Raw genomic sequence first — 23,607 nt, 5'->3', positions numbered from 1 at the left:
GAAGTGGCGGTGAAGGCGCTGGTTGGAGGCACTGGTGGTGACTTTGACTATGAACTGGTGAGGATTTTACCAACGCGTCTAACAAATGCTGCTTTTCTGCTATGGCTCCAGAAGAGGAATGGCTCCCTTTTCAGGCGGATTACGCTGAGGTAAAGGAGAAATTGCAGGAGGCTTTCGGACAAAGACATTTTCTTGACTGTTTCAGAGCAAACCTCTCTGCCCGTCTCCGTGCTCCCAGAGAGAGTCTGGAAGTATATGCAGCAGAAATAAGCAAGCTAGTTCAAGAGGCATTCCCAGGCTATGGTGATATAGCTCAGAAAGAGGAGAAATTTCGCAGATTTCTGGCTGGACTTGACCCGGCGCTGCGAGCTAAATGTCACGAGCAGGGAGCTACTGATTTGGCTGAGGCCCTGACCATTGCTGGCCGGTGTGAGATGGCCCGAGAGGCCCTAAAGATGGACTATGTCAACACCCACGTACGCCAGCCTCCCACTGAAAGCAGTGCAGCGGCTATGGTGCACTCCATATCTGATGGGAGTGGTTTGTACAGAGCTATGGATAGACTTACTGCGGATATGAGGGAAATGAGGATGGAAATGAAACAAATGGCAGAGGAAAACAACCGACTGCGATCCAGCCGCTGGAGAGATGAACGGAAAGCCCCTTACCCAGTATGTGGAGGTCGCACATGGGGTGAACAGAGAGGGCGTTCACCTGACCATGGCTGGCGCGAGCGGCGAGCAGAAGGAGGCCCCAGGGAGAAACAGGACTACTGGACCCCCTGCAACAACCGAGCCAACTCCACAAGTTGGCGGGGTCCCAGACCTGCTAGGAGCCCCTCTAATGAGGAAGGACAGAGACGGCGAGGCATGCATTTTCTCTCCCCCAAGAGGGAAGACTCAGCAAACCAGTCGGGAAAAGAAATGTAGCTGATGTTGCGGCCCAAACACCAGCTACAGAGCCTATGCGCCCTCTGGAGGGAGGAATGCTTATCCCCTCCCCGAGTAATGCCATGACATCAGACAAGACAGAGCAGCGAACCTCATACGTGAGGGGAAGCATTGAAGGGACTGAAATTAACATATTGGTCGATTCAGGGGCAACCGAGTCGTTTATCAGTGACAATTTCCGCATGTCTGTTCCAGCCCTGCACAAGCAGCCCCTAACAGCGGACTTTATTGCTGCGTGGCAGTGAATGGACAGATGCTTGACACACTGGGTACCATAACAGTCACACTGCGTCTGGGGAAGACCTCCCGGCAGCATGTTTTCCACGTCATTAGGGAGTCCACACAAACAGCGCTGCTGGGCCTGGACTTTCTTGTCACAAATCACACCCTGCTGGATTATGCCCGTGGCAAACTGCAGCTATGGGACACTGTACTTCCACTTCTGAGTGGCAAAGACCTGATTCCTGAGTGTTGTAATGTTTCCATCGCCACTGTCATGACACTGCCCCCCCTCACCGAGATGCTGGTGCCTGTGAGTGTGTCCCCACCTGAGCCCGTTGACCAGCTCCCTGACTTTGTGGGCTACTTATCACCCAACCTCAAAGGCAAAAGTGAGTGTGTCATAGCTCACACAGTGACATCTGTGAAAGACGGGGTCACCATAGCCCGTGTGTTGAACCCTACAAATCAGGACATTATACTGAGGGAAGGCGTGCACCTGGGGGAGTTTTTCTCTGTGGATGAGTCCGAAATCGTGTCACTCCCACAGGTTCCGACGGAGACTGTCTCTGCCATTTCATCCAGTGATGTGCCTTTTGTGTCACTGGAGGAGTCTCCCGCTAGTCAGCAACAGAAAGCACAACTGGCTGCACTGCTGGCAGAGCATCAGGAGATATTCAGCACATCAAAAGGAGGGACTGGCAAATGCACAGTTATCCAACATCACATCAAGACCGGTGATCATCCTCCTCTACGGCAGCGCGCCTACCGGACTTCACCAGAAAAGAGAGAGGAAACAGACAGGCAGGTGGCCGCCCTGCTGGCTGACGGGGTAATTGAGGAAAGCTGCAGCCCCTGGGCCTCGCCTGTTGTCCTTGTAAAGAAGAAGAATGGTGAGTGGAGGTTCTGCATTGATTATTGTCGCCTGAACAGTATAACCGTGAAAGATTCTCATCCTCTCCCCAGGGTGGACAAGACCCTGGATGCACTGGCGGGCTCCCTGTGGTTCAGCACGTTGGACTTCTCTAATGATTACTGGCAGGTCGAGGTCGCTGAGGGAGACAGGGAGAAAACTGCCTTCACAATGGGCCGGGGCCTCTATCAGTGGCGGTCGATGCCAATGGGCCTTACTAACTCACCTGCAACATTCCAGCGCATGATGGAGCTGGTGCTCAGAGGACTCCCATGTACCTCGATGACATTCTAATATACAGCCCCACCTTTGAGGACCATCTCTCCAGTTTGCGTGAAGTTTTCTCCAGGATTCAGGCAGCCGGTCTCAGGCTGAATTCTAAGAAGTGTCACCTGGCTCGAGATCATGTAGTGTTCCTGGGACATGTTGTTTCTCGCCACGGCTTACAGCCCGACCCTCGAAACAAAGATAAAGTCAGAACCTGGCCCACACCACAGAATCCAACCGAAGTGAGAGCATTTGTGGGCCTTTGCTCTTACTACAGACGCTTTGTTAAGGACTTTGCCCAGCGTGCAGCTCCTCTGCATCGCCTCACCTGCAAAGACACACCTTTCAGATGGACAACTGAGTGTAACACAGCCTTTGAGTACCTGAAAGGGGTGCTTTCATCTGCTCCGGTTGTCACCATGCCTGACTTTAACATCCCCTTTAAAGTGTAGACGGATGCCTCCATGGAAGCAGTTGGGGCTGTATTGGCTCAGGACAGGGACGGACTGGAGCGAGTGGTGGCATACACTAGCCAATCGCTCACTTCCCCAGAACGGCGTTGGTCTACATTTGACAGAGAACTGGGCTGTAGTGTGGGCTATACGCCAATTCAGACATTACTTTGGATCAGCTGCCTTTACCATCGTAACTGATCACAAGCCTCTGCTGGGCCTGCGCGGCATTTCTATTGACAAGGATCCCACGGGACGCAGAGCAAGATGGGTATTGGAACTAGACCCTTATAACTGGATTATACAGCACAAGGACGGGCAACGGCATACTAATGCTGATGCACTCTCACAGCGTCCTCAGGACCCCGAGCTCAGGGTGGTAAATGTCACCACGCGGCAGCCAAAACAAGTGAATGTCATAGGCTCGGAGGAAGGGCCAAGTGTTCCCCAAACAGACACTCAGCTGCTTCAAGCATCCGCTGGGAAACCCCAGACCTCTGACTTCGACGCAGGGGAACAGCGTGTGGAGAGGAGCAGTGAGACGCAGGATTTGTCTTTCATGCATGCACTGTCACATGATGGAACGGAAATGAGGGAGCTACAATGGGCTGACCCAGATATTAGGCAGGTATTGAACTGGATGGAGAGGAGTGGTTCTTGGCCACCTAGGGGGTGGATGAGAGGTAGCTCCCGGTGGCTTAGAAAATTATTAACTGAATATCCCCGCCTCTCTGTTGTTAATGGACTACTCTGCAGAGCGGTGAACTCTCCCCTCACTGGAGATGCTCTGTGTCAGGTTGCCATGCCCTCCTCGGTGGTCCCTGATGTGCTGCAGCATCTGCATGGGGGCTTTACATCGGCACATTTCTCAGTGGAACGTGTGTGGGAACGTGCAAGGAAAACTTGCTACTGGCCTTCCATGTTCAAAGATATTCAACAGTGGTGTGAGCAGTGCATCCCATGTCAAACCCGCAGGGCCCCGGTGCCTAAGCATCATGCACCGATGGGGAGCGTCCGAGCAACTCGGCCATTCCAGAGAGTGGCAACTGACATCCTTGAACTGCCAGTGACCTCTAAGGGAAACAGGTATGTGTTAGTAGTGGAAGACTACTTTACCAAGTATGTGAATCTGTATGCTCTCCCTAACCAAATGGCCCAGTCAGTAGCACAGTGTTTGTTTGAAGACTATGTGCTGGTGCATGGCGTTCCTGAAGTGGTCCACAGTGATCAGGGCCGGCAATTTGAAGCTGAGATTGTTCAAAGACTGTGTCAACTCCTGGGAATTAAGAAAACACGCACTACACCTTATAATCCCAAGTCGGACGGAATGGTTAAACGCTTTAATCGCACCCTCATTGACCAGCTGGCCAAATCATTGCTCGCCTGTGGTGGTGAGTGGGACGATTATCTGAAACAGGTGGCTTTCGCCTATAACACATCTGTTCATGCCTGCACCAACTACACTCCGTATTATCTAACTCACGGACGGGAGGCTCGTGTTCCAGTGGATGTGTTGGTGCCATCTCAGTTGGTGCGTTCGGACTTACCTCTTTCTCATGCTGACTTTGTGGCCTCTCTGGCAGAGAGGCTGGAGACTGCTTTTGCTGGTGCCAGGCAGGGTGGCGCTGACGCTCACGAGAAGCAGAAGTTGTACTATGATGGAACGGTCCGTCACCAGCCGTATGCAGAAGGGGATCTGGTATGGCTGCATTATTCGACAGAGGACCGTATGAAACTTGCTCCCCACTGGAAGGGGCCCTACAGGGTCCTGTCTGTGTTGGGCTCTGAGGGTAAACCTGGACTCAGCTATCATATTGGCAGCCCTTTGGACTTTGATGGACAGGGGCAGGTCATCCATTATGATAGACTGAAACCATACACACTACCGGTGGCTGCTGGTTTTTCAGATAGCCTGCCAACTTCTCCTCTTCATGCTCCCTCGCTGCTGGACGAGAGGTCGCCAGAGAGGGACTTTGTGGCTGAGGAGTCGCTGGCCTCTGGTGACACAGAGACTGTTCGGATTACAGGCACCAGTGAACCACTACAGACTGTTGCTCGTTCTGGGAGGATTGTGAGAAAACCACTTCGTTTCAAGGACTTTGTCACGTTTGGTTAGCTGTTTGAAGAACAAAAAACAAGAAACATCACAGACAAGTCAATATGACTGTTGGAATTTCTGTTGAATGTTTGTCGGGGTCACTTGACATCTTTTTTTACTGTGATGGTACATTTTTTTTCTTCCCATATGTATATAGTATGTCTGGATGCTATGGTGTATCAGAACTTTCCGGTGTACGTGGGGCATAGTGTGGCATACTTTATTGAGACTGTGCAGTGATGTGAGGGATAACTTGCATAATGTTATTGTTAAGATTTTGTTTTATGGTGTTGGGTTCCTTCTGGGGTTCGCAGATTGATATGCACTTTTTTTGGTTTCAGGGTATGTTTTCTGCTTTATGTATGTATATTTAGGAGGACAGGTTGATAATGTTTTGGACAAGCCTGTGTTTTTTTGCACTTATAGTGTTACTGTTTTGAAACGAGGACGTTTCTTTTTGTAGGAGGGGAGGTATGTAACCTATTTTTCTGGACTTAGCCTGTTAGTGATTTTAAGTTCCTGTTATAAGCTGTTGCCACAGTATATGCCTTGAGCTCTTATTTTGAAGGCTGAAGAGAGAGCGGAAGTGCTGTACGCAGTGTTGTTGCTGTGGAGTTCTGTTGGGGGAAGAATCCAAATAAAGTGGTCCTCTAGTGAAAGTGGAACCTCCGTATTTGTTATTTTATAGTTTCATACAGTATAGGCGACATCTACAAACCCTCGGTTACATCACTAATGAACATCTAGAGTAAAAAATGATAAATTCTACATTCTCCATCCCAAGCTTTTTATATTACACCATGCAACTCGATGCAATTTGCCCAATTTCTACGCCAATAATCGGGTCTTTATTTGATTTTGTCAAAGCCTGTTTTTCTCAGACGTTTTGCTGTGGGAAAGCAATGTTGGGAGTGAAAATGTGGCAGGTAAAATGGTACCAGTTATAAAACAGTATATACTATGGCTTGAAAGTGGGGTTTTCTAAGTAAATGGTTGTATATAACAACAGAGCAAGCTCGAATAAACTAGGATTTACAATTAGAAACACATCTTTGTGGTGTGAGCAACTTTTTTTTTTATCCATAGCACAGTCTTTTATCAAATGTCTTATTTATATTGGCAACTGATGTATCCTGCCAAAAGAGTGGAATTTCAGGTTTTATTTTTTAAAAAGGATTAAACGTGCAATGTGTCTTTTCTACCTGAATGCTTACCTCTGTCATTTGGTGATGTGATTATTAACAACAAATCAAAAACTGATTAGTGGCTTGGTAACTTTTTAAGAGGCCCTTCAAATGCAACGCATAACACTTAAGCCAGCCTGACTGCCGTGTTCTGGGTAGTTAGGGGGCTTTAAATAAGTGCTTTACATTTTTCACTTTAAGTGCCATTCAGCAACCCCTGTTGATATACGTATACTAGTCATATTATTCTCCAGGAAAGCTGAAATGAAGTTGTTGAACCCCTATGGCAAAATTAAGTGTCTGCACAAATAAATATATCCTGTATGTAGTCTAAACAGGTAGGCCTACATACACAGTGTTGACAATGTCAGACTCTGGTCAACGCGCTTAAATAGATATGCAATTTGAAATCTGTGATGCAGATTTCACTCAGCTGAGATGACATGAAGCAATAATATTGTGGCGAATACTACTAGAGTGTTTCTGCACCACGTCACAATATGTTGAAATACATTCCCAGTTTCCGATGGCTCAGCTGATACTGGGGGGGGGGGGTCTCTTTAACATTTAGCCATGAATGCAAAAGGAATCCTATGAGAAAAAGAGATATTTTGGGCTTTAAAGCTATCATGGGATGGTGGACACTTTTAGAACTTCACTAATTCCTACCTTATTATCAAAGATGGGGGAGACTAAATTTAAGTCCCATTAATTTAGGGCTGCAGTCAGTGGCGCCCCCAGGGGGTGGCCAGGGATGGCCACGGCCACCCTGATACTATCCCTGGCCCCCCCGCTGGCCACCCCAGCCACGAGTCGCATATGCAGAATATGCTTCTGATTATGCATAATATGCTTCTATCTGATATCTTACATTAGGTGCTGTTCATTTAAATCAATAATTTATATTTTTCTTAACTCTCATAGTGACAGTTTTCAACTAGCCTATACCGTATACTACAACAGTAGCATAGAATTCCCGAAACTCAGTCATGGCTTTTGGTTTTGGTGTGCCACCCCAAGATTTTCAGTGGCCCTATTTGGCCACCCCGATGAAAAATTTCTGGGGGCGCCGCTGCAGTATGTAGGATTTGATATGTCTGTGGCACAACTTATTATTATCCAAGGCCAGAGTCACAGATGAGGTATCAGTTTGTGCCACAGAATTAATGGCAATAATTTTGGCATTTTGGTGGGTAGAGGAAGAGAGACCGAGCAATGGTGGCTTTATTTTTCAATCCACCAACCAGTAATAACAGAGTGAGCTATGTTGCAGGAGAGGGGAGAGAAACTGATAAACTAATAAGACTGAGGCTGGGCCGCAGCGGGCGGAACTCGTGTTTACTGGTAGCATGACAGCCCAACACATTATTTCAACCTGCAAGAATTTTAGCAAACAAATTGAGTCAGAAATTAAGCATCAAAATTAGATTTCTTCGTTTACTTTTAAACGTTCGTGTGGTTGAAATGGGCATTATCGAGTATCTAAAATGAGAACTGTGCAGTCTATGTGCCACTGGACTTGTTATTAATCTCGGATATTATCGCTGTTACTGAGTTGTTGTTTTTTCAGTGACCAGTGGAGGACGGTGTTTGCGTCTCAAAGCATTGAAACTGTTCGTGACGCGGAGGAGGAAAAAGAAAAATAAGGAAAAGGGGGAAGAAGAAGAAGATGTTGCTGATGACAGACGTAAGAGGACCGGTCGGTAGTTTAGATCTGTCGTCACAGTGAATATTATGGCTTTGAGGCGAGCGTTGCATTTCGTTTTTAAAGTTGGTGATCGGGGCAAAACAGCCACCTTTTACCGGGATGTACTTGGCATGAAGGTATGTATCCACAGTCATAAACCGTAAGGGTGACTGCTGGTGAGGATTTTGTACACTCATTGTTTCGCAATGTAAATTTGCTATGACTTGATTTCCTCTAAGAGTGGACAGATGTGTGTGATATTGCTCTATGAAACTGAAAAACATACGCTTTGTTGTTGTTGTTTCAGGTTTTACGTCATGAGGAGTTTGAAGAAGGCTGCAAAGCAAGTTGTAACGGGTAGGTATGCTAGTATTGAACTTTGCCCACGTCAAGCCACAACATAGTCGAAGCACGTTTGTTGATTCTTTTTAAGCCAGTCTTTCTTCACTGTGTACTCTTTATTGTGTACTCCTACAGTCCTTATGATGGAAAATGGAGCAAGACAATGGTTGGCTTTGGCCCAGAGGATGACCATTTTGTGGCTGAACTGACATACAATTATGGAGTAGGAGAGTATCAGCTTGGCAATGATTTCTTGGTGAGTGAGAAACTGTAGACTACAACATAGACATAATTTTGAATGTCACCTAAGTACCAAAGAATATGACGTACTTTGAAAATGGAGTAAGAAAGTTGGGGAAACGTTTATCCCCGAATGTCTTCATTTCAGGGGCTCACTCTGCAATCAAGCCAGGCTGTTAGCAATGCTAAGCGTCTGGGATGGCCCCTGTCTGAAGTAGGAGAAGCACTCTATTTGGCTGAGGCCCCAGGGGGGTATCGCTTCTACCTGGTGGACAAGGAGCAGCCTCTTAATGGTGAGTCTCACAGACCTGTGGCGAGTCAAAAGGGAGACCTTTCTGCAGTCTGGTACACCGTTGGTGTTCAAGACACCTTAGAACTGTGATATTATAATGTGGAAAGAAGACCATGTCATCAAAGTGCCTTAAACCAAGAGGAATAACTGTGTGAAATGCGGATATCCGGGTCTTTTTAGCAATCTCTCCCCCACGGTTTGAACAACAGGCGTGCAAGCCTTGTGCCTCTTCATAACTCATAATGTAGCCTTTTTTGAGCCGTTTTTCTGTTCATCATGGTCGATTTACTATTTATTAAGGTAATAAGTAAGTGTGTGTGTGTGTGTGTGTGTGTGTATTTGCCTTTTTACTAGATGCCTGGGTATTATTATTGGTATTTTTTGGCAATATGTACAGTGTTATGTCATGCCAATAGAGCCACTTTGAATATTATTTACATTCAGGAAGCTCACCAACTTTCTTGACTTTTGATTCAGCAAAACTGTTAAATAGCTCTGACTAGAATGCTCCAGGCATCCAGTGAACAAGCTTCTATTATCTATTCTGAGGAGAGAGGAATTTATAAATATGACTACTACTACTATTTTCGGCTGCTCCCGTTAGGGGTCGCCACAGCGGGTCATCCGTTTCCATTTCTTCCTGTCCTCTGCATCTTCCTCTGTCACACCAGCCACCTACATGTCCTCCCTCACCACATCCATAAACCTCCTCTTTGGCCTTCTTTTTTTCCTCTTCCCTGGCAGCTCCATATTCAGCATCCTTCCCCCAATATACTCAGCATCTCTCCTCCACACATGTCCAAGCCATATCAATCTTGCCTCTCTTGCTTTGTCTCCAGACCGTCCAACCTGAACTGTCTCTCTAATATAATTGTTCCTAATCCTGTCCTTCGTCACTCCGAATGAAAATCTTAGCATCTTCAACTCTGCCACCTCCAGCTCCACCTCCTGTCTTTTCGTCAGTGCCACTGTCTCCAAACCATATAACATAGCTGGTCTCACAACCATCTTGTAAACCTTCCCTTTAACTCTTGCTGGTATCCTTCTGTCGCAGATCACTCCTGACACTCTTCTCCACCCACTCCACCCTGCCTGTACTCTCTTCTTCACCTCTCTTCTGCACTCCCCGTTACTTTGGACAGTTGACTGTATTTAAACTCATATGCCTTTGTCACCTTTACTCCTTACATCCTCACCATTCCACTGTCCTTCCTCTCATTCACACATATGTACTCTGTCTTGCTCCTACTGACTTTCATTCCTCTTCTCTCCAGTTTATACCTCCACCTCTCCAGGCTCTCTCAACCTGCGCCCTACTCTCACTACAGATCACAATATCACCCGCAAACATCATAGTCCATGGAGACTTCTGCCTGATCTCGTCCGTCAACCTGCCCATCACCATTGCAAACAAGAAAGAGCTCAGAGCTGATCCTTGATGTAATCCCACCTCCACCTTTAACCTATCTTTCATTCCTACCGCACACCTCACCATTTTCACACTTCCCTCATACATATCCTGCACCACTCCTACATACTTCTCTGCAACTTCCGACTTCCTCATACAATACCACCTCCTCTCTCGGCACCCTGTCATATGCTTTCTCTAAATCCACACAATGTAACTCTTTCTGGCCTTCTCTATACTTCTCAATCAATGTTCTCAAAGCAAACATCGCATCTGTGGTGCTCTTTCATGGCATGAAACCATACTGCTGCTCGCTAATCATCACCTCTCCTCTCAACCTAGCTTCTATTATTCTTTCCCATATCTTTATGCTGTGGCTGATCAACTTTATACCTTTGTAGTTATTACAGTTCTGCACATCACCCTTATTCTTGAAAATCGGTACCAGAATGCTTCTTCTCCACTCCTCAGACATCCTCTCACTTTCCAAGATTGTGTTAAACAATCTAGTTAAAAATTCCATCTCTACTTCCGGTTTGTTCAAGTGTCCCTGTAGACACAATTTGCCATGTCTGCGGGTGGAAAGCCGGATGTGGGTATGTGTCCTGGTCGCTGCACTAGCGCCTCCTCTGGTCAGCCAGGGTGCCTATTCGGGGGGAGGGGGAACTGGGGGGAAAAGTGTGACCCTCCCACGCACTACGTCCCCCTGGTGAAACTCCTCACTGTCAGGTGAAAAGAAACAGCTGGTGACTCCACATATATTGGAGGAGGCACCACAATGTCCTGTTGTCAGTTCCACCTTGGTGTTTGTATGTTTTGTCTTTGTGTGAGAGTTTTTATGCTGGCTACAAACTAATTTCCCTGCAAGGGACACTAAGGATACTTTGACTTTGACTTTAACTTGACTTTGAGGTAGTCTGCAGCCCTCCCCGGATCGGCAGAGGGGGTGGAGCAGCGACCAGAATGGCTTGAAAAATAGGGTAATTACAATTGGGGAGAAAAAAAAAAGGAGGGGGGGGACTCCATCTCCTAAACCTCTTCCCACCTCCACGGGTATGTCATCAGGACCAACTGCCTTTCTACTCTTCATCCTCTTCATAGCTGCCCTCAATTCCTCCTTGCTAATCCACCGCATTTCCTGATTCACTATCCCCACATCATCCAATCTTCTCTCTCTCATTTTCTTCATTCATCAGCCCCTCAAAGTACTCCTTCCACCTTCTCAGCGCACTCTCCTCGCTTTTCAGCACATTTTCAGCTCTATCCTTGATCGCCCTAACCTGCTGCACATCCTTCCAGTTCGGTCCCTCTGTCTAACCAACCGGTACAGTCCTTTTCTCCTTCCTTAGTGTCTAACCTTTCATACAACTCACCATACGCCTTTTCCTTTGCCTTTGCCACCTCTCTCTTCACTTTACACTGCATCTTCTTGTACTCCTGTGTACTTTCTTCATCTCTCTGACTATCCCACTTCTTCTTTGCCAAGCTCTTCCTCTGTATACTTTGCTGTACTTCCTCATTCCACCACCAAGTCTCCTTGTCTTCCTTCCTCTGTTCTGATGACACACCAAGTACCTTCCTAGCTGTCTCCCTCACTATTTCTGCAGTGCTTGCTCAGCCGTCCGGCAACTCTTCACTACCACCCAGTGCCTTTAACCCAGAGGAATTTATAAATCTTCGGTCTTTTTTAATCTCACATGTAAAAATTTGTAAATCATCTGCTCCTTCTGTATCTATCATTTTTAATCATCTTGCATCTTCATCACTGTTCAATTAAACTAAAATAAAATGAAATAATAAAACCTGAATGTTGGTAGAGGCCTGACTGAAGGTCTACACTGCATAAAGGTTAAACTAAGTTCAAAATTATGCAAGTTACCCACATGTCCAACTTCTTCTTTTTAACGTATATTGTGCATTGTCACCATGATGCTTGTTGTAATAATTTCCTGAATGGGAATGTCAGTGGGTAGCTAAAGGGAGTAGATATAGGGGGTAGATATATTTTCTGAAACCGTCAATGATGTTGTGAGTGCTCAACTAATGAGCGGAATATCAACACACTCATCAGGTGCTAATGAGTGCGAGACGCACGAAACAGGCCTGTACTGCAATGTATTAAAATCTTTTTTCCTGTATCCGTGTTGATATATATATATAAATATATACACCAACCACAGAACTGTTTATGAGCATTTTTGTTTATTGTTGTTTTGTTTTTTACAGTGCAGGAAATAATATGTGTTTAAATATGCAGTGTTCTTGTTTTCATTTGTGTTTGTTTGTATACCCTAAAGCATATTTGCATCTATTCACCTGTTCAAAGATCCTGTGCAAAAGGTTTGTCTGGCAGTATCAGACCTCAAAAAATCAACCCACTACTGGGCCACCCTCTTGGGAATGAAGGTGATGGAGATGAATGATGAGAAGAAAACTGTGTTGATGGGATATTCTGACACTCATGTGAGTCTAAATAAACTCTTTTGAAGGAACAATACATTAATATTGACTGTGGTTTTTAAAATTTGTGAGATTAAGTTAAATGTAGGCAAGAATTAAATGCTTACAGTGTCATTGTGTGTGTGATGTTTAGGGCTCACATGTGAGAATCTTAATTTTTTTTATGTATGCAGTGTAAACTGGAACTTCATGATGTTGGTGGGACGGTAGATCATGGAACAGCCTTTGGAAGAATAGCATTTTCATGCCCTCGAGAGCAGGTAAACTAGCCATACATTGTTAACACAACAAGTAAATCTTTTACTTTGTCAATATTCAAGAAGAATATTAATAACCATAACAACAATGATGATGATTATTGGAATAATATTGTTGTACTACATTTCTCAGTTACCTGACCTCGAGGCCTTGATAAAAAAGGAAAGTCAGAAAATCCTCACACCATTAGTCAGCTTGGATACCCCTGGAAAGGCTACAGTAGAAGTTGTCATTTTGGCTGACCCAGTAAGTGAGTTAGGTTACATTACATAATGTTTCATTGTAAAATATACTCCCTTAACTGGGTTGTTTTGTTTAGGATGGCCATGAGATTTGCTTTGTGGGCGATGAGGCTTTCAGGCAACTCTCTAAGGTGGACCCCACTGGAAATGCGTTGCTTAATACGGTTGGTATTGCTTAACATCACTCCCTATATACAATTTTTGTCATGATATAGATTTTAACAGATGCTCTTTATGCTTTTAATCTTTTTTAGGCTATGGCTGAGGATAAAAGTGATGAATGGTTTGCAAAGCACAACAAGCAGAAAGCTGCTGCATGAATAAGTGGGGCTTGGCTGGAAATCTGTCCATAGCCAGAATGTGTATTGTCAACTGTTCACAAGAGATGGATGGCGCCCATAGTGTCAGTCCGCTTTAACTGTCCACTCACTGAGTTATTCCCTGGCTGGCAATTAAATATGTGTTTCCCCTGTGGTGGCTGCTATGAAACGCAGTTTGACTTGGTACTGTGAATGGATCACTTTTTTTTCCTTTTTAAAAAAAAAAAATTTGATGGATTTAATCTGGCGCTTACCATACTATGTCCAATCATATTGCAAATGGTAAAGCAGAATTGATTATTTTATCATAAGAAGTATGCCAAGAGTCATCTTAAATCTGTAATGCCTATATCATCACATTGAAAGTAAATAAGTCTTCTGATCTCATTTGCTGAGTTCAAGCCACATGATGCAGGGCCAGGACGTGGCCCTGCATCATGTGGCCCTGCATAATGCATAACTATTCTGCATTGCTGTTAGTTTGGTCGTACTTGAGTATTATTGAACATACAGTATGATCTTAACTCATTCCATCTGATATGAACGCTCCTTGCACGTGTATATTTTCTTCTGTTAAATAAAGTGGCAAACTAAAAAAGCCTTAGTATGTAAAATGACTTGGTTTTTTTTAATAGACCTTTCCATATGATGTCTCTGAAAGTGGTAGTCGGTCTTCGAACTTCCTCGCGTAGGTCAGGTAGGCGTGTAAAGCGGTGAGCGGTGGCTCCGTGTTGCATGTTTTGAGTCCGCAGCTCAGAGAAAAACTTGATTTTCGACGTCGACGCGGCCGGAGGCGCTCAAGATATCAAGGCGGTAGAGGTGGGACGGTCGGGAAGCGACCCTGGCTTGTGTTTACTCCGGGGAAACAACTTCTCTGGGGAGACTGGTCCGTATCGTTATGGACGCCGGGGACGTGTGAGGTGATAGATATTCTTCCTATTTCACGCTGAATGAGTTCGAGGTGTTTGACGGAAAGCTAACGTATGATAGCTAGAGATCTGTAACGTCAACACGGACTCGCTAATAGCTGACTAGTTTACAGGCTAAGCTAACCTAGCCGGTTAAGCTAATGTCAGCGTCATCTTGCCGATATTGTCTTGTAAGTTTCCTATGGATTATTTTTAAGAGACCGCAACAAACGCGTTAGCGTTGGCCAGCTGTTTATCGTTCGGTTATGAGGGAGCAACGTTGCAAGCAGCAGAGCCAGAGCAGGGGTTGGTCGCTTTGGCGCTTGTTAGCTCCAAGCTACTGAAGTGGGCGCTTAAGCTAGCCAAAAAAAAAGCAAGAGTTTATGTGGCATTTTATCTCTACTCTGTAGTTAACTGTCTTCTAGCTCGTTTCGCCGTTAGCCAATAGCAAGCTAGCTGAACAACGCTCCACCGACGTTAGTCAATTCACGCAGCCAAACTTCAATGCGGCCAGTTGACTTGACAGACACGGATTAATTTTTTTATGACATTTACCGGTTTAAGCAATTAAGTAGCCCAAGGTTTAGAAGCACTTGATTGACAGGTGTTCCGTGCTCAAGAGGCAAACGTTTTATTCCCTTACAGCGGCTGACACGGACGAGAACGGCAGCCAGCCCCATGACCACGAACTGGGTGTGAACCACTTGGGACAGAATGTCTCTCTCGTTGATGTCCTTCCTTGCAGTTCTGCTGCTCGGGATATGTTTGTTATCGGTCCTCATCTTCAGGTAAGAATCAGTGGTTTGTGATCGTGAATTCTGCATGCCCCAGGATTGGCTATTAACTTAAACCTCCTGATTTAATTTGGAATTGAAACATTGCGTTTCACTGCTTGAATGCAATGGCTTCCATTTCCCCACTGGTTTAGTGTAAACTTGTATGCAAGCTGTACTCACGTGACTTGACAGATGACGGCAACGCCTCTAGTGCGAAGAGATTATTTTTTTCAGGAAAAAAGCGCAAGACTTCTACAAGACATAAATGGAACAGGGCACATGAGAGTACAGACACAAGCGACAGGGGTTTGAGAGTCAATATGACAAACGAATGAGGGCTCACGGTTGCGTTGGCACTATTGAATAGTAAATTGAGTAATTCTGTTATTGCTACGACTGCATACTGAGATGTAACCCAGATGTCATCTGCCATTGTGTGCTTAACTGGATGAAGTACAGTTTTGAACAATGCATTCACATAAAAATGTGTCTTTTAAAGGTGGCTCATTTGCACTCTGGCTGTCAGATTCCTCCAGAATTTACTCAATGCTGAGCTGAAGATCAAATCAGTGGGGCTGTTCTCAGTCAGAGGAATTAGTATCCTGTTTCACCCCCAGCATACTCTGGTAGGTCACCACTCAGGGGTTGTTTACTTAACATTCATGTGTTGAGGTTATGTGCTGCAGGTACTCTTTGATAAGAGGTACGATTTAAGTCATTGATATGTAGAGCATAAAAAAAAACCTTCAATATTCCTCACCCCATTATACATTATGGGTTCTTGTTTGATTTGCTTTTGCCTTAAATGTGACAAAGTTGTTTTCTTTTCATAGGAAATTGATAGAATATGGATTTCAAGTAAACTGTTGAACCAGGACTTGCAGTAAGTGGTCAACATCAATATCACACTGATGATTTAAAATTATTTGGAAAATACCCTTTAAGGGGTAAATAAGGGTAAATTATCTTTTCACCATCTGGTTGGAACTCAGGAGTCAGCCAACGGGTGTGGCGCCCTTGGTGAAGGAAGGGGTTAAGTATTTTGCTCAAGGATATATTGATGGGTATGGCTGCACAGAGGACTGAGCCTGGGTTCTCCAGTTGGCGAATGACCTTCCTTGCTACCACTAGCCCACACAAATAAGAAATAAGTTGGCATAAATGCATTGCTTTGCTTTCTGTAATGTTGCTTAACATTCCTTGACTAAGAAGTGTTAACCATATGTTTATATTCTAGAAGGTACCTGGCATTTTGTGTCGGTGAAACCAGAGTAAGATTAGATTTACAAGCACCTCTGAGACATCTGGTGAAGAAGAGCCATGGAGGAAATTCAGGGAAATTTCCTGTTAGCCCTAAAGTCCTACGGTTTCTTTCACAGGTATGGGGGGGGTCAATCAAATGGTGATCAGTTTCCCTTGTTAAAATGGTTTATAGACTAACGGTGTTGATCCATTTCAGCCTCTCAAGTGGACTCAAGACTATGACTCGGCAATTTTTTTTTTTTTGCGCTTGTGAACACAGCAAATGAATTCAGACCCCTCTGAAATACATTCAGACCTCTTCAGAAGATGTTTTGAGAGTGGTTTGTTTGTGGCTCGTTTCGTGGTCCTATTCATTTGAGTGTTGTAAACGAAAGGAGGAGAGATAAACACAAACCAACAGTAATGGCTATCTGGCTAGCATTTAGTTTGACTGGCATTTCAACTGAAATATATTTGGTATGTTTATGTACAATGGGGAACATGATTTTTCAATGTGGTGTTGATGTAATTTCTTTTTTCCTTCATTAGTCAAGTCTTACCATATAGCTTAGAAATAATATTCCCACTGCTTCATACTACTATAAAGTAAATGTAAAATGAAATATCAAAAGATTCTTTGAACTGATAACTTGATATGGACTGATAAATAACCCCCAGATTTTTTTGTCTCTTTCTCTGATTTAAGTTCTGTTTCTCGTCTACTCATGCGTGTTGACAGATATTATGCTGTTATCGTTTTATAGCATTGATTCAACATTGATTTAAAAAAAAAAAGTCAAGGCTGGTGGATGAGAACCATCCATAATCCAGAAAGGTACAGATCTGATTTGTAAAAAACCTGTTTGGTGAACACAAAGTGGACTGAGGCCTCATCAGAGCTGAAGTGGACCACAAAGTACAGAGTCCTCTTTCAAGGGAACTGATCATTTGAACACCAAGAGAACTGACTCTTATTTCCATTTGGTACACGTTTTGGCCTGAGTTCAGTTCAGTTAAAATGGACCATATATGAAAACATCCTAAGATGTCTCACTTACTGTCTTTCCGCCTCAGCTGCTGTCATTCCACATAGAGTCTATCAACATGATGATGCTGAACCTATCCCATGCTGAATATCTATGGCACATGACTGTCACAGGCATCACCTTGTTGCTTGACCACCAGAGTAAAAGGTAACCACACAATCGTCTGTGAATGTTCTCATTCATCCACACAATCACAACCACAATCACAACCACACAATCCATCATCAAAGCTCTCATTCTGCTGATGTTACCATTAAACCTGTCAGAACAAGAAACATCCAATAAAATCATTTTTAAAATCAATTGCAGATTGGCTTGGGACTTCTCTGTGGGACAGCTAAGCAGTAAAGTGCTTAAAAGCAGTCAATTGGTGAGTTTCTTAAGATGATGAAATAATTTTAGCCAAAGCAGCTTGTGATAGAGGATGTTCGACTAACCTACAACTTTTGTATAGGACTTATGTCTGGCTGAATTGTCCCTGAGCCTTGTGCTTTCTGGGGATGTAAGCCTACCAGAAATGAAGCCAGGCTGTCTGTCTCTTGGTGTGAGAACACTTCAAGCAGAGCTGCATGAGAACCTGTTCCTCAGTCAGCTTTTAGCACCTCCAGCTACCCAAAAAAGTGTTCCAGATGTAACGGGTAAGTGAATGCTAACAATAGCTTCTAACATCAATATGATTCTCACAATCAACAAAATAACAAGTAATTAGAATAATAGAAATATTGTTTTCCACACAGTGCCATCAAACACTATGTCACTGTTGTTGATCAGTAATTTAGCTATTGATTTAAATTTTTGCCTGCTAAATGCAAATCCCTCCTTTTACACTTGGTGTTTTTAGGAAGGCTCATGAATTTCTCTCTGTCTCAGATTTTTTTTTTTTTAAATCATACCTACTATTTGCTTGTGAAAGTAATTCTAAACAGCTTTTGCACCAGCACCTTAACATGGCTCGTTATTTTTGATAGAAGAACACATTTAACTTGATCCTGTCATGCTTCTTTATTGTACGGGTCCAATGTATGGGTACAGTACACCAACATCTCTTGTGTAACACAAGATCAGTGGTAAACCAAATATGACAACTATTTTGTATTTTTAAATCTTTTGTAATGTAAACTGTACTGACATATTTGGCAGTCTCTGCTGTCAATTAAATAAGTAACCACAGTAAGTTTGCAATGTCATAATGCATTATTGCAGACTGAAAATATTGCTAGTGATTTGTAACCCGTGCTTACCAACAAAACCTTTTTTATAATCCACCCACAGATGCAATGTGAAACTTGTCTCCTTGTAGTCGCCCTCATATACACATTCAAGAGATAAAGACAGCTAATAAGTGAACTGCTATGATTACAGGTCTAATACTGTAGATGTACATTTGGCAAAATATCCTTGACCATCTGTAAGGGGCCGAGCTGGTAGGCAAGAGGAGTTACAGGTCGTTTTTTCAAAAAAGTTTTTATTTACCCAAAACCATTCCCCCGTGATAACAAAAAGCTCTGGGCGCATAAAAGAGGTCAACTAAAAGGAACTTAACTCACATCATGCAAAAGTAAGAAACTGAACATAACAAACTGAACATACCAAACTGACCTAACAAACTGAACACAGTAGGGAACATATATACTGGCTGGTTAGACCATTTTGAAACAAAAGGGGTAGTAACACACAAACAACACTCTACCAACTAAACTACAAATAACAAAAAAGGACAATTCTTCAATAAGTTAACCCATTTAAATAGTAAACAAAGCAAAATAACCAAAACCTAACATATTCTAAAGAAACAAACAAAATATCTAAATCAAGAATAACATTTCCCCTCTATGACATGGTGGGTAGTTGGTCAAGCCCAGTTGGCTGCCCTGTATTTAACAGCTCTGCTCTGTGGAGCGCATCTTTTGCTCAGGCCTGACAAGATGTCCTCCAGCAGTGGCAACCAACAGCGGCACCCCCAGCACTTGTAACTTAACAACCGAAAATCAAGACAAAATATGTATAAAATGTATAAAATTGGTTTTCTATAAAAATTATGTTTAGTTAAGTATCCGCTCTTGTATTTTGACTTTTTTTTTTAAATGGACACTTCTAAATCCAACGTGCTCAGCCTTTTCAAATCAGACATCCTTTCTATGTATCTTGGTCTTACTTGAACAAGAGACCTTTTTGATTAATTCTGTACAGTTTTTGTTTTAAAGTCTGGTGTTTTTTTTTTTTACGTAAGTATTGCTTTCCTTTTTAGAAAGTGAAAATGAGGATTTTATCCAGAGTGAGGCCGTGGAACAGTTCCATCAGCGGATTCCCCAGAAGGTCAATGTGGAATTTGAGAATACTAACATAACACTGTCCATGCAGAGTCAGAAAAAGTGAGTCAGCACATCACCAGTTCAATGTTATGTATTCAGTTTTGGAGTTATTTTAGAACATTCTATTTATTTATTTCAATAAACACAACAAGATTGTGTTCCGCTTTGATCAACTTATTAACTCCAGATTTTTCTTTTCTTCTCCAAATCATTCAGACATTTGAATTGGACTCTGAAGTCACTTAGAGTTTGCTATGAACGTGAGAATGAGCAGGTTCCCCTCAAGAGCTTCACTCCTGAACTGAGTTTTCCTCAGAGCAGCCTGGAGCTTCTACTAGAAGGTAGGTGGACAGCTGGACACCATATGCACTGCAGAAGATGAAATCAATATTGAGAGAGAAGAAAAGGCTAAAAATAATGGTTTTAAATTTTTTTCTGTAATTGACAGATGGACTTCTTCTCTCTCAAAGTAGACAAAGAATCCTTTGCCTGAATGCTCTCAAGACTGCCCTGCAGGTAAGATTGACGAGTGATTCTGATTGTTGGATAGTTATGTTGCATCAGCCATCTTTTTAGATCTATGACTCGTATTTAACATGGTTTGATTTTATTTCTTTTGACTTATTTTTGCCTGTAGGTTACATCAGTAGACATCTCGGGGTCTGTTACAGTCAACACATGCATCATCCACTACCGTCACCAGGAATTCTCTCATTGGTTGGACCTATTTCCATGGGAACAGCTTATTCACAGGAAAGCAGCTCATAGAAAAAGGCAAGTCACAGTAGGACAAATCAAACAAAGCAGCATGGACTTTGCAGCATGTTAAATACGACGACCATAAGGTTCAATACTGTTAAGGTGGCATTTTAAGGTTAAAGCAGCAATTCTGAAGATCTTAATTTTTGTTTAACTCTCTAATACCAATTGACGCAGTGGTAATTGCTGAGGTGTTTGAGCAATCCAAATACCTGAAATCCATTCAAAATTAAACTGGGGCATTGGTGCCATTATACTAGTGTATTTACTGCCAAACAAATAAAACATGGTTAAACATGGGTTTTAGCTATTGAAGTTGTACTATTTGTTCTTAAAGGTCATTTATGAGCTTGTTGTGTCATATCTGCTTGTTAGCTACAACTACCTTTCCCTTTCAAACTCATCTGCTTTTTTCTTCCACATTTGGCTTGCATGTATAGGAGATGTAAAGTATGCGACAGATCATTTCCTCGTAAAATTGTACCAACGGTAACGATTAAAATGAACAACTACAAAAGTATTCATGATTTGGATATTCTTGGCTTCTTGGGTCACTTATCAAAGAGAACATTAATTTTCACGAAAGGTATTCAGGATTGTAGCTTTTGGTTTATCAACACACAAATGGCCCATTATGTCAAATTGATCAAAATTGGTGACATTGTGCTGTGTAGCCCATTAGAGTATTTGTGTGCACCTTCCTGCCCCACAGGCACTTCCCTCACCTGGATGCCCCTGTGATGATCCGCTCATCTGTGTCCAATGTCAATGTGTCCGTTCAGCTGGGAGACACAACGCCCTTCGCACTAGGCTTCGTCTCTGTCAGTGCAGGTAATGTAGGCCGGTTATATAAAATACATGCACATACACACAGACATTCAGGTGGAAGTCGTTGTGGTGTTATTGCTACATTGTGAAATGAAGGTGTTTTTATAGTAAGCAATAATGGAAACACTTTTGGTGACCACACTAGAATGAATATGGCCCATCAAGTACATTTTTTGCTGGACCCGCCAGCGAGGCCAGCCCTACAACCGCAAATGTCTGTCACTGATGATGTTAGAGTGCCTGAGAGAACAAGTTCCACGATTGTGCCGCTGGCTGGATCCGGTGACCAACAACATCACTGAAGTTACACAGTTGGTCTGCAGACAGATATCACACACTAGCGAACGGAATATATTGCTGGTCGTGGATGCTACTGAAATGCTAAGAACGGAATATTTTGCTGCTCTTTCCACATCTGGTTACACACAGTAACAATCCAGCATAGAGCAGAGTAGGAGAGAAAACAGCTCTTCATGTGCCAAGAGGCATTAGGGAGAGCACACAGTTAAAGCAACCCAAATTACAATCACTCTACCAAAACACTCAATACAGTGAGTCTTAGAAAAACGAGAGATATCCGCAGATGGGAATGGATGAAAGAGTAGGGGGAGTTAAAATAAATTTCCAATAGTTATAATTACAGTTAAATTAAGTTCTCTTTCAAATCAAACGTCCCAATGGGTGGAAAGTATTGTTCTTGCAACTGCATTTATGACTCTTTTTTTTTTTACTCAAATAGCTTAACCACATCATGCGATATGCTACTTCAGTACTTTTTAACAACAAATATTACACGGACCACTACAGAAAAATACAGATGAGCATTTAATATCCAGTAATTCACATTATAGTGTTGCTGTAAAGCCGCTTGAGGCAAATTTGTAATTTGTGATATTGCGCTATACAAATAAAATTGACTCTGACTCTTGGCCACAATTTCGAATGTCAACCATACATGGCCCAGCCATATACTAGGTTTTGACCTAGTCTTGTTTTTTATATTGCCTAACAGTTTAAAACTTGCTAATAATTATCCATGAATGGTATGGAACAGGCAACTGTTTGCTTAAGCCTTTCATAACAAACATACATTCCCCAACTAGATTAGATAATTTCTTGTTTTATGTACAAAGGGGCCTTTTAAATGATAGATGTTAACCAATTCTCACTTCTCTCCTCTTGTTCAACTTTTCAATCTCACAAGCATCACAAACAACTGCAGTACAACTCACTTTGACTATATTTTCCCCATTGGATGTTAGTTTTTATGTCCTCTCCTTGTCAACAGAGCTGCAGCATCTCCTTGACGTTAAAGTTAATAAAGGAAACCTGCGGTCCCAGAATGTACATCAGCGGGCCTCTCTATCTCTGGACCACTTTTGGTGGAGGGTTGGTCAAGGGTCCCATATCCAACAGGCCCCCCACCCCACTGGAAAACATGTGTGGGGAGAGGCATTAATACTGGACTCACTCAGCCTTCAGGTATTTTGATATATTTAACACAAAACATTTTGGATTCTTTTGATTCTTCTTCTTTTCTTTCTTTCTTTTTTTTTTTTACTTAATTTTTACAGTTTTTTGTTTGACAAAGAAGAGCAAGGGTCAGCCATGTGGGTTCATAAAGTGACACACACACAGCTCCACGACCCCTACACATAACAACTGTTTGAATTTATTTTTTGTTTGTGTTCATTCAGTAAGAAATTTATTTTCTAAGTTGTCTCTTCCCCCCCCCCCAATTGCATCTGGCCAATCAACCCACTCTTCTGAGCCGTCCCACCCCCTGTACCGATCCGGGGGGGGCTGCAAACTACCACATGCCTCCTCCGATACATGTGGAGTCACCAGCCGCTTCTTTTCACCTAAGAGTGAGGAGTTTTGCCAGGGGGATGTAGCACTTGGGAGGATCACGCTATTCCCCCTACTCCCCTGAAAAGGCGCCCCGACCGACCAGAGGAGGCGCTAGTGCAGCAACCAGGACACATAACCCATATCCGTCTTCCCACCCGCAGACACGGCCAATTGTGTCTGTAGGGACGCCCGGCCAAGCCGGAGATAACGCAGAGATTCGAACCGCCGATCTCTGTGTTGGTAGGCAATGGAATAGACCGCCATGCCACCCGGACCCCCCCCAAGTTGTCTCTTAAACAGGATTTTTTTTCTTCTTTTGAACACTTTCTGTGAATGTTCCTCTCACTGACCTAGTCCGGTGGCTTAGTGAAATGATCGTTATGGAGCGGATAAAAGCGCCATTTTTGGTAGGATGGTTCCTTAGGGTCAGTTATTGGATTTTACGGTAGGAGCCCCTGGAAAATCTCAATTTAAAATATCAAATTGCAACACTGTCAATGTCAATGAAGTATCTGAAAATCCGCCTAGTATTTTTCAGACAATATGCATCATA

The 23,607-nt window shown here is 43.3% G+C and overlaps 3 protein-coding genes across 3 annotated transcripts in view; all 3 read left to right on the top strand.

Annotated features, from left to right (window-relative positions):
• The first annotated feature begins 2,354 nt into the window (after positions 1 to 2,354).
• LOC130115181 (uncharacterized) lies at positions 2,355 to 2,801 on the top strand. Its single transcript, XM_056282800.1, has one exon. It carries the CDS (start codon positions 2,355 to 2,357, stop codon positions 2,799 to 2,801), a length of 447 nt encoding a protein of 148 aa, XP_056138775.1.
• A 4,917-nt stretch (positions 2,802 to 7,718) lies between these two features.
• Positions 7,719 to 13,939, top strand: glod4 (glyoxalase domain containing 4). Its single transcript, XM_056283451.1, has 9 exons — positions 7,719 to 7,907; positions 8,078 to 8,127; positions 8,248 to 8,368; positions 8,501 to 8,645; positions 12,379 to 12,515; positions 12,686 to 12,772; positions 12,903 to 13,016; positions 13,090 to 13,176; positions 13,267 to 13,939. Exons 1-9 carry the CDS (start codon positions 7,818 to 7,820, stop codon positions 13,330 to 13,332), a joined length of 897 nt encoding a protein of 298 aa, XP_056139426.1. The 5' UTR covers positions 7,719 to 7,817; the 3' UTR covers positions 13,333 to 13,939.
• Positions 13,940 to 14,925: 986 nt separating this feature from the next.
• Positions 14,926 to 23,607, top strand: part of LOC130115478 (bridge-like lipid transfer protein family member 2) — a 34,223-nt gene continuing 25,541 nt past the window's right edge. The window contains exons 1-13 of the mRNA XM_056283151.1: positions 14,926 to 15,028; positions 15,516 to 15,642; positions 15,850 to 15,899; positions 16,254 to 16,395; positions 17,333 to 17,451; positions 17,614 to 17,674; positions 17,759 to 17,942; positions 19,553 to 19,676; positions 19,833 to 19,957; positions 20,065 to 20,132; positions 20,254 to 20,394; positions 21,050 to 21,206; positions 22,492 to 22,685. Of these exons, the coding sequence (XP_056139126.1) occupies positions 14,955 to 15,028; positions 15,516 to 15,642; positions 15,850 to 15,899; positions 16,254 to 16,395; positions 17,333 to 17,451; positions 17,614 to 17,674; positions 17,759 to 17,942; positions 19,553 to 19,676; positions 19,833 to 19,957; positions 20,065 to 20,132; positions 20,254 to 20,394; positions 21,050 to 21,206; positions 22,492 to 22,685 (1,566 nt within the window). The 5' untranslated portion in view covers positions 14,926 to 14,954. The remainder of the gene's footprint in view (positions 15,029 to 15,515; positions 15,643 to 15,849; positions 15,900 to 16,253; positions 16,396 to 17,332; positions 17,452 to 17,613; positions 17,675 to 17,758; positions 17,943 to 19,552; positions 19,677 to 19,832; positions 19,958 to 20,064; positions 20,133 to 20,253; positions 20,395 to 21,049; positions 21,207 to 22,491; positions 22,686 to 23,607) is intronic.

The sequence above is a fragment of the Lampris incognitus genome, chromosome 7 (genome assembly GCF_029633865.1).
Source record: "Lampris incognitus isolate fLamInc1 chromosome 7, fLamInc1.hap2, whole genome shotgun sequence".
NCBI classification, from domain to species: Eukaryota; Metazoa; Chordata; class Actinopteri; order Lampriformes; family Lampridae; genus Lampris; species Lampris incognitus.
The sequence above is the reverse complement of the archived record's forward strand: the minus strand, read 5'-3'. Positions and strand labels throughout refer to the sequence as shown.

Bases quoted from the DNA above. Each gene is read 5' to 3' on its own strand.
- LOC130115181 (XM_056282800.1), top strand. From the start codon at position 2,355: ATGTACCTCGATGACATTCTAATATACAGCCCCACCTTTGAGGACCAT.
- glod4 (XM_056283451.1), top strand. From the start codon at position 7,818: ATGGCTTTGAGGCGAGCGTTGCATTTCGTTTTTAAAGTTGGTGATCGG. The intron at 8,646-12,378 runs GTGAGTCTCACA...ACCTGTTCAAAG, and splicing joins CAAGGAGCAGCCTCTTAATG to ATCCTGTGCAAAAGGTTTGT. The intron at 13,177-13,266 runs GTTGGTATTGCT...AATCTTTTTTAG, and splicing joins GAAATGCGTTGCTTAATACG to GCTATGGCTGAGGATAAAAG.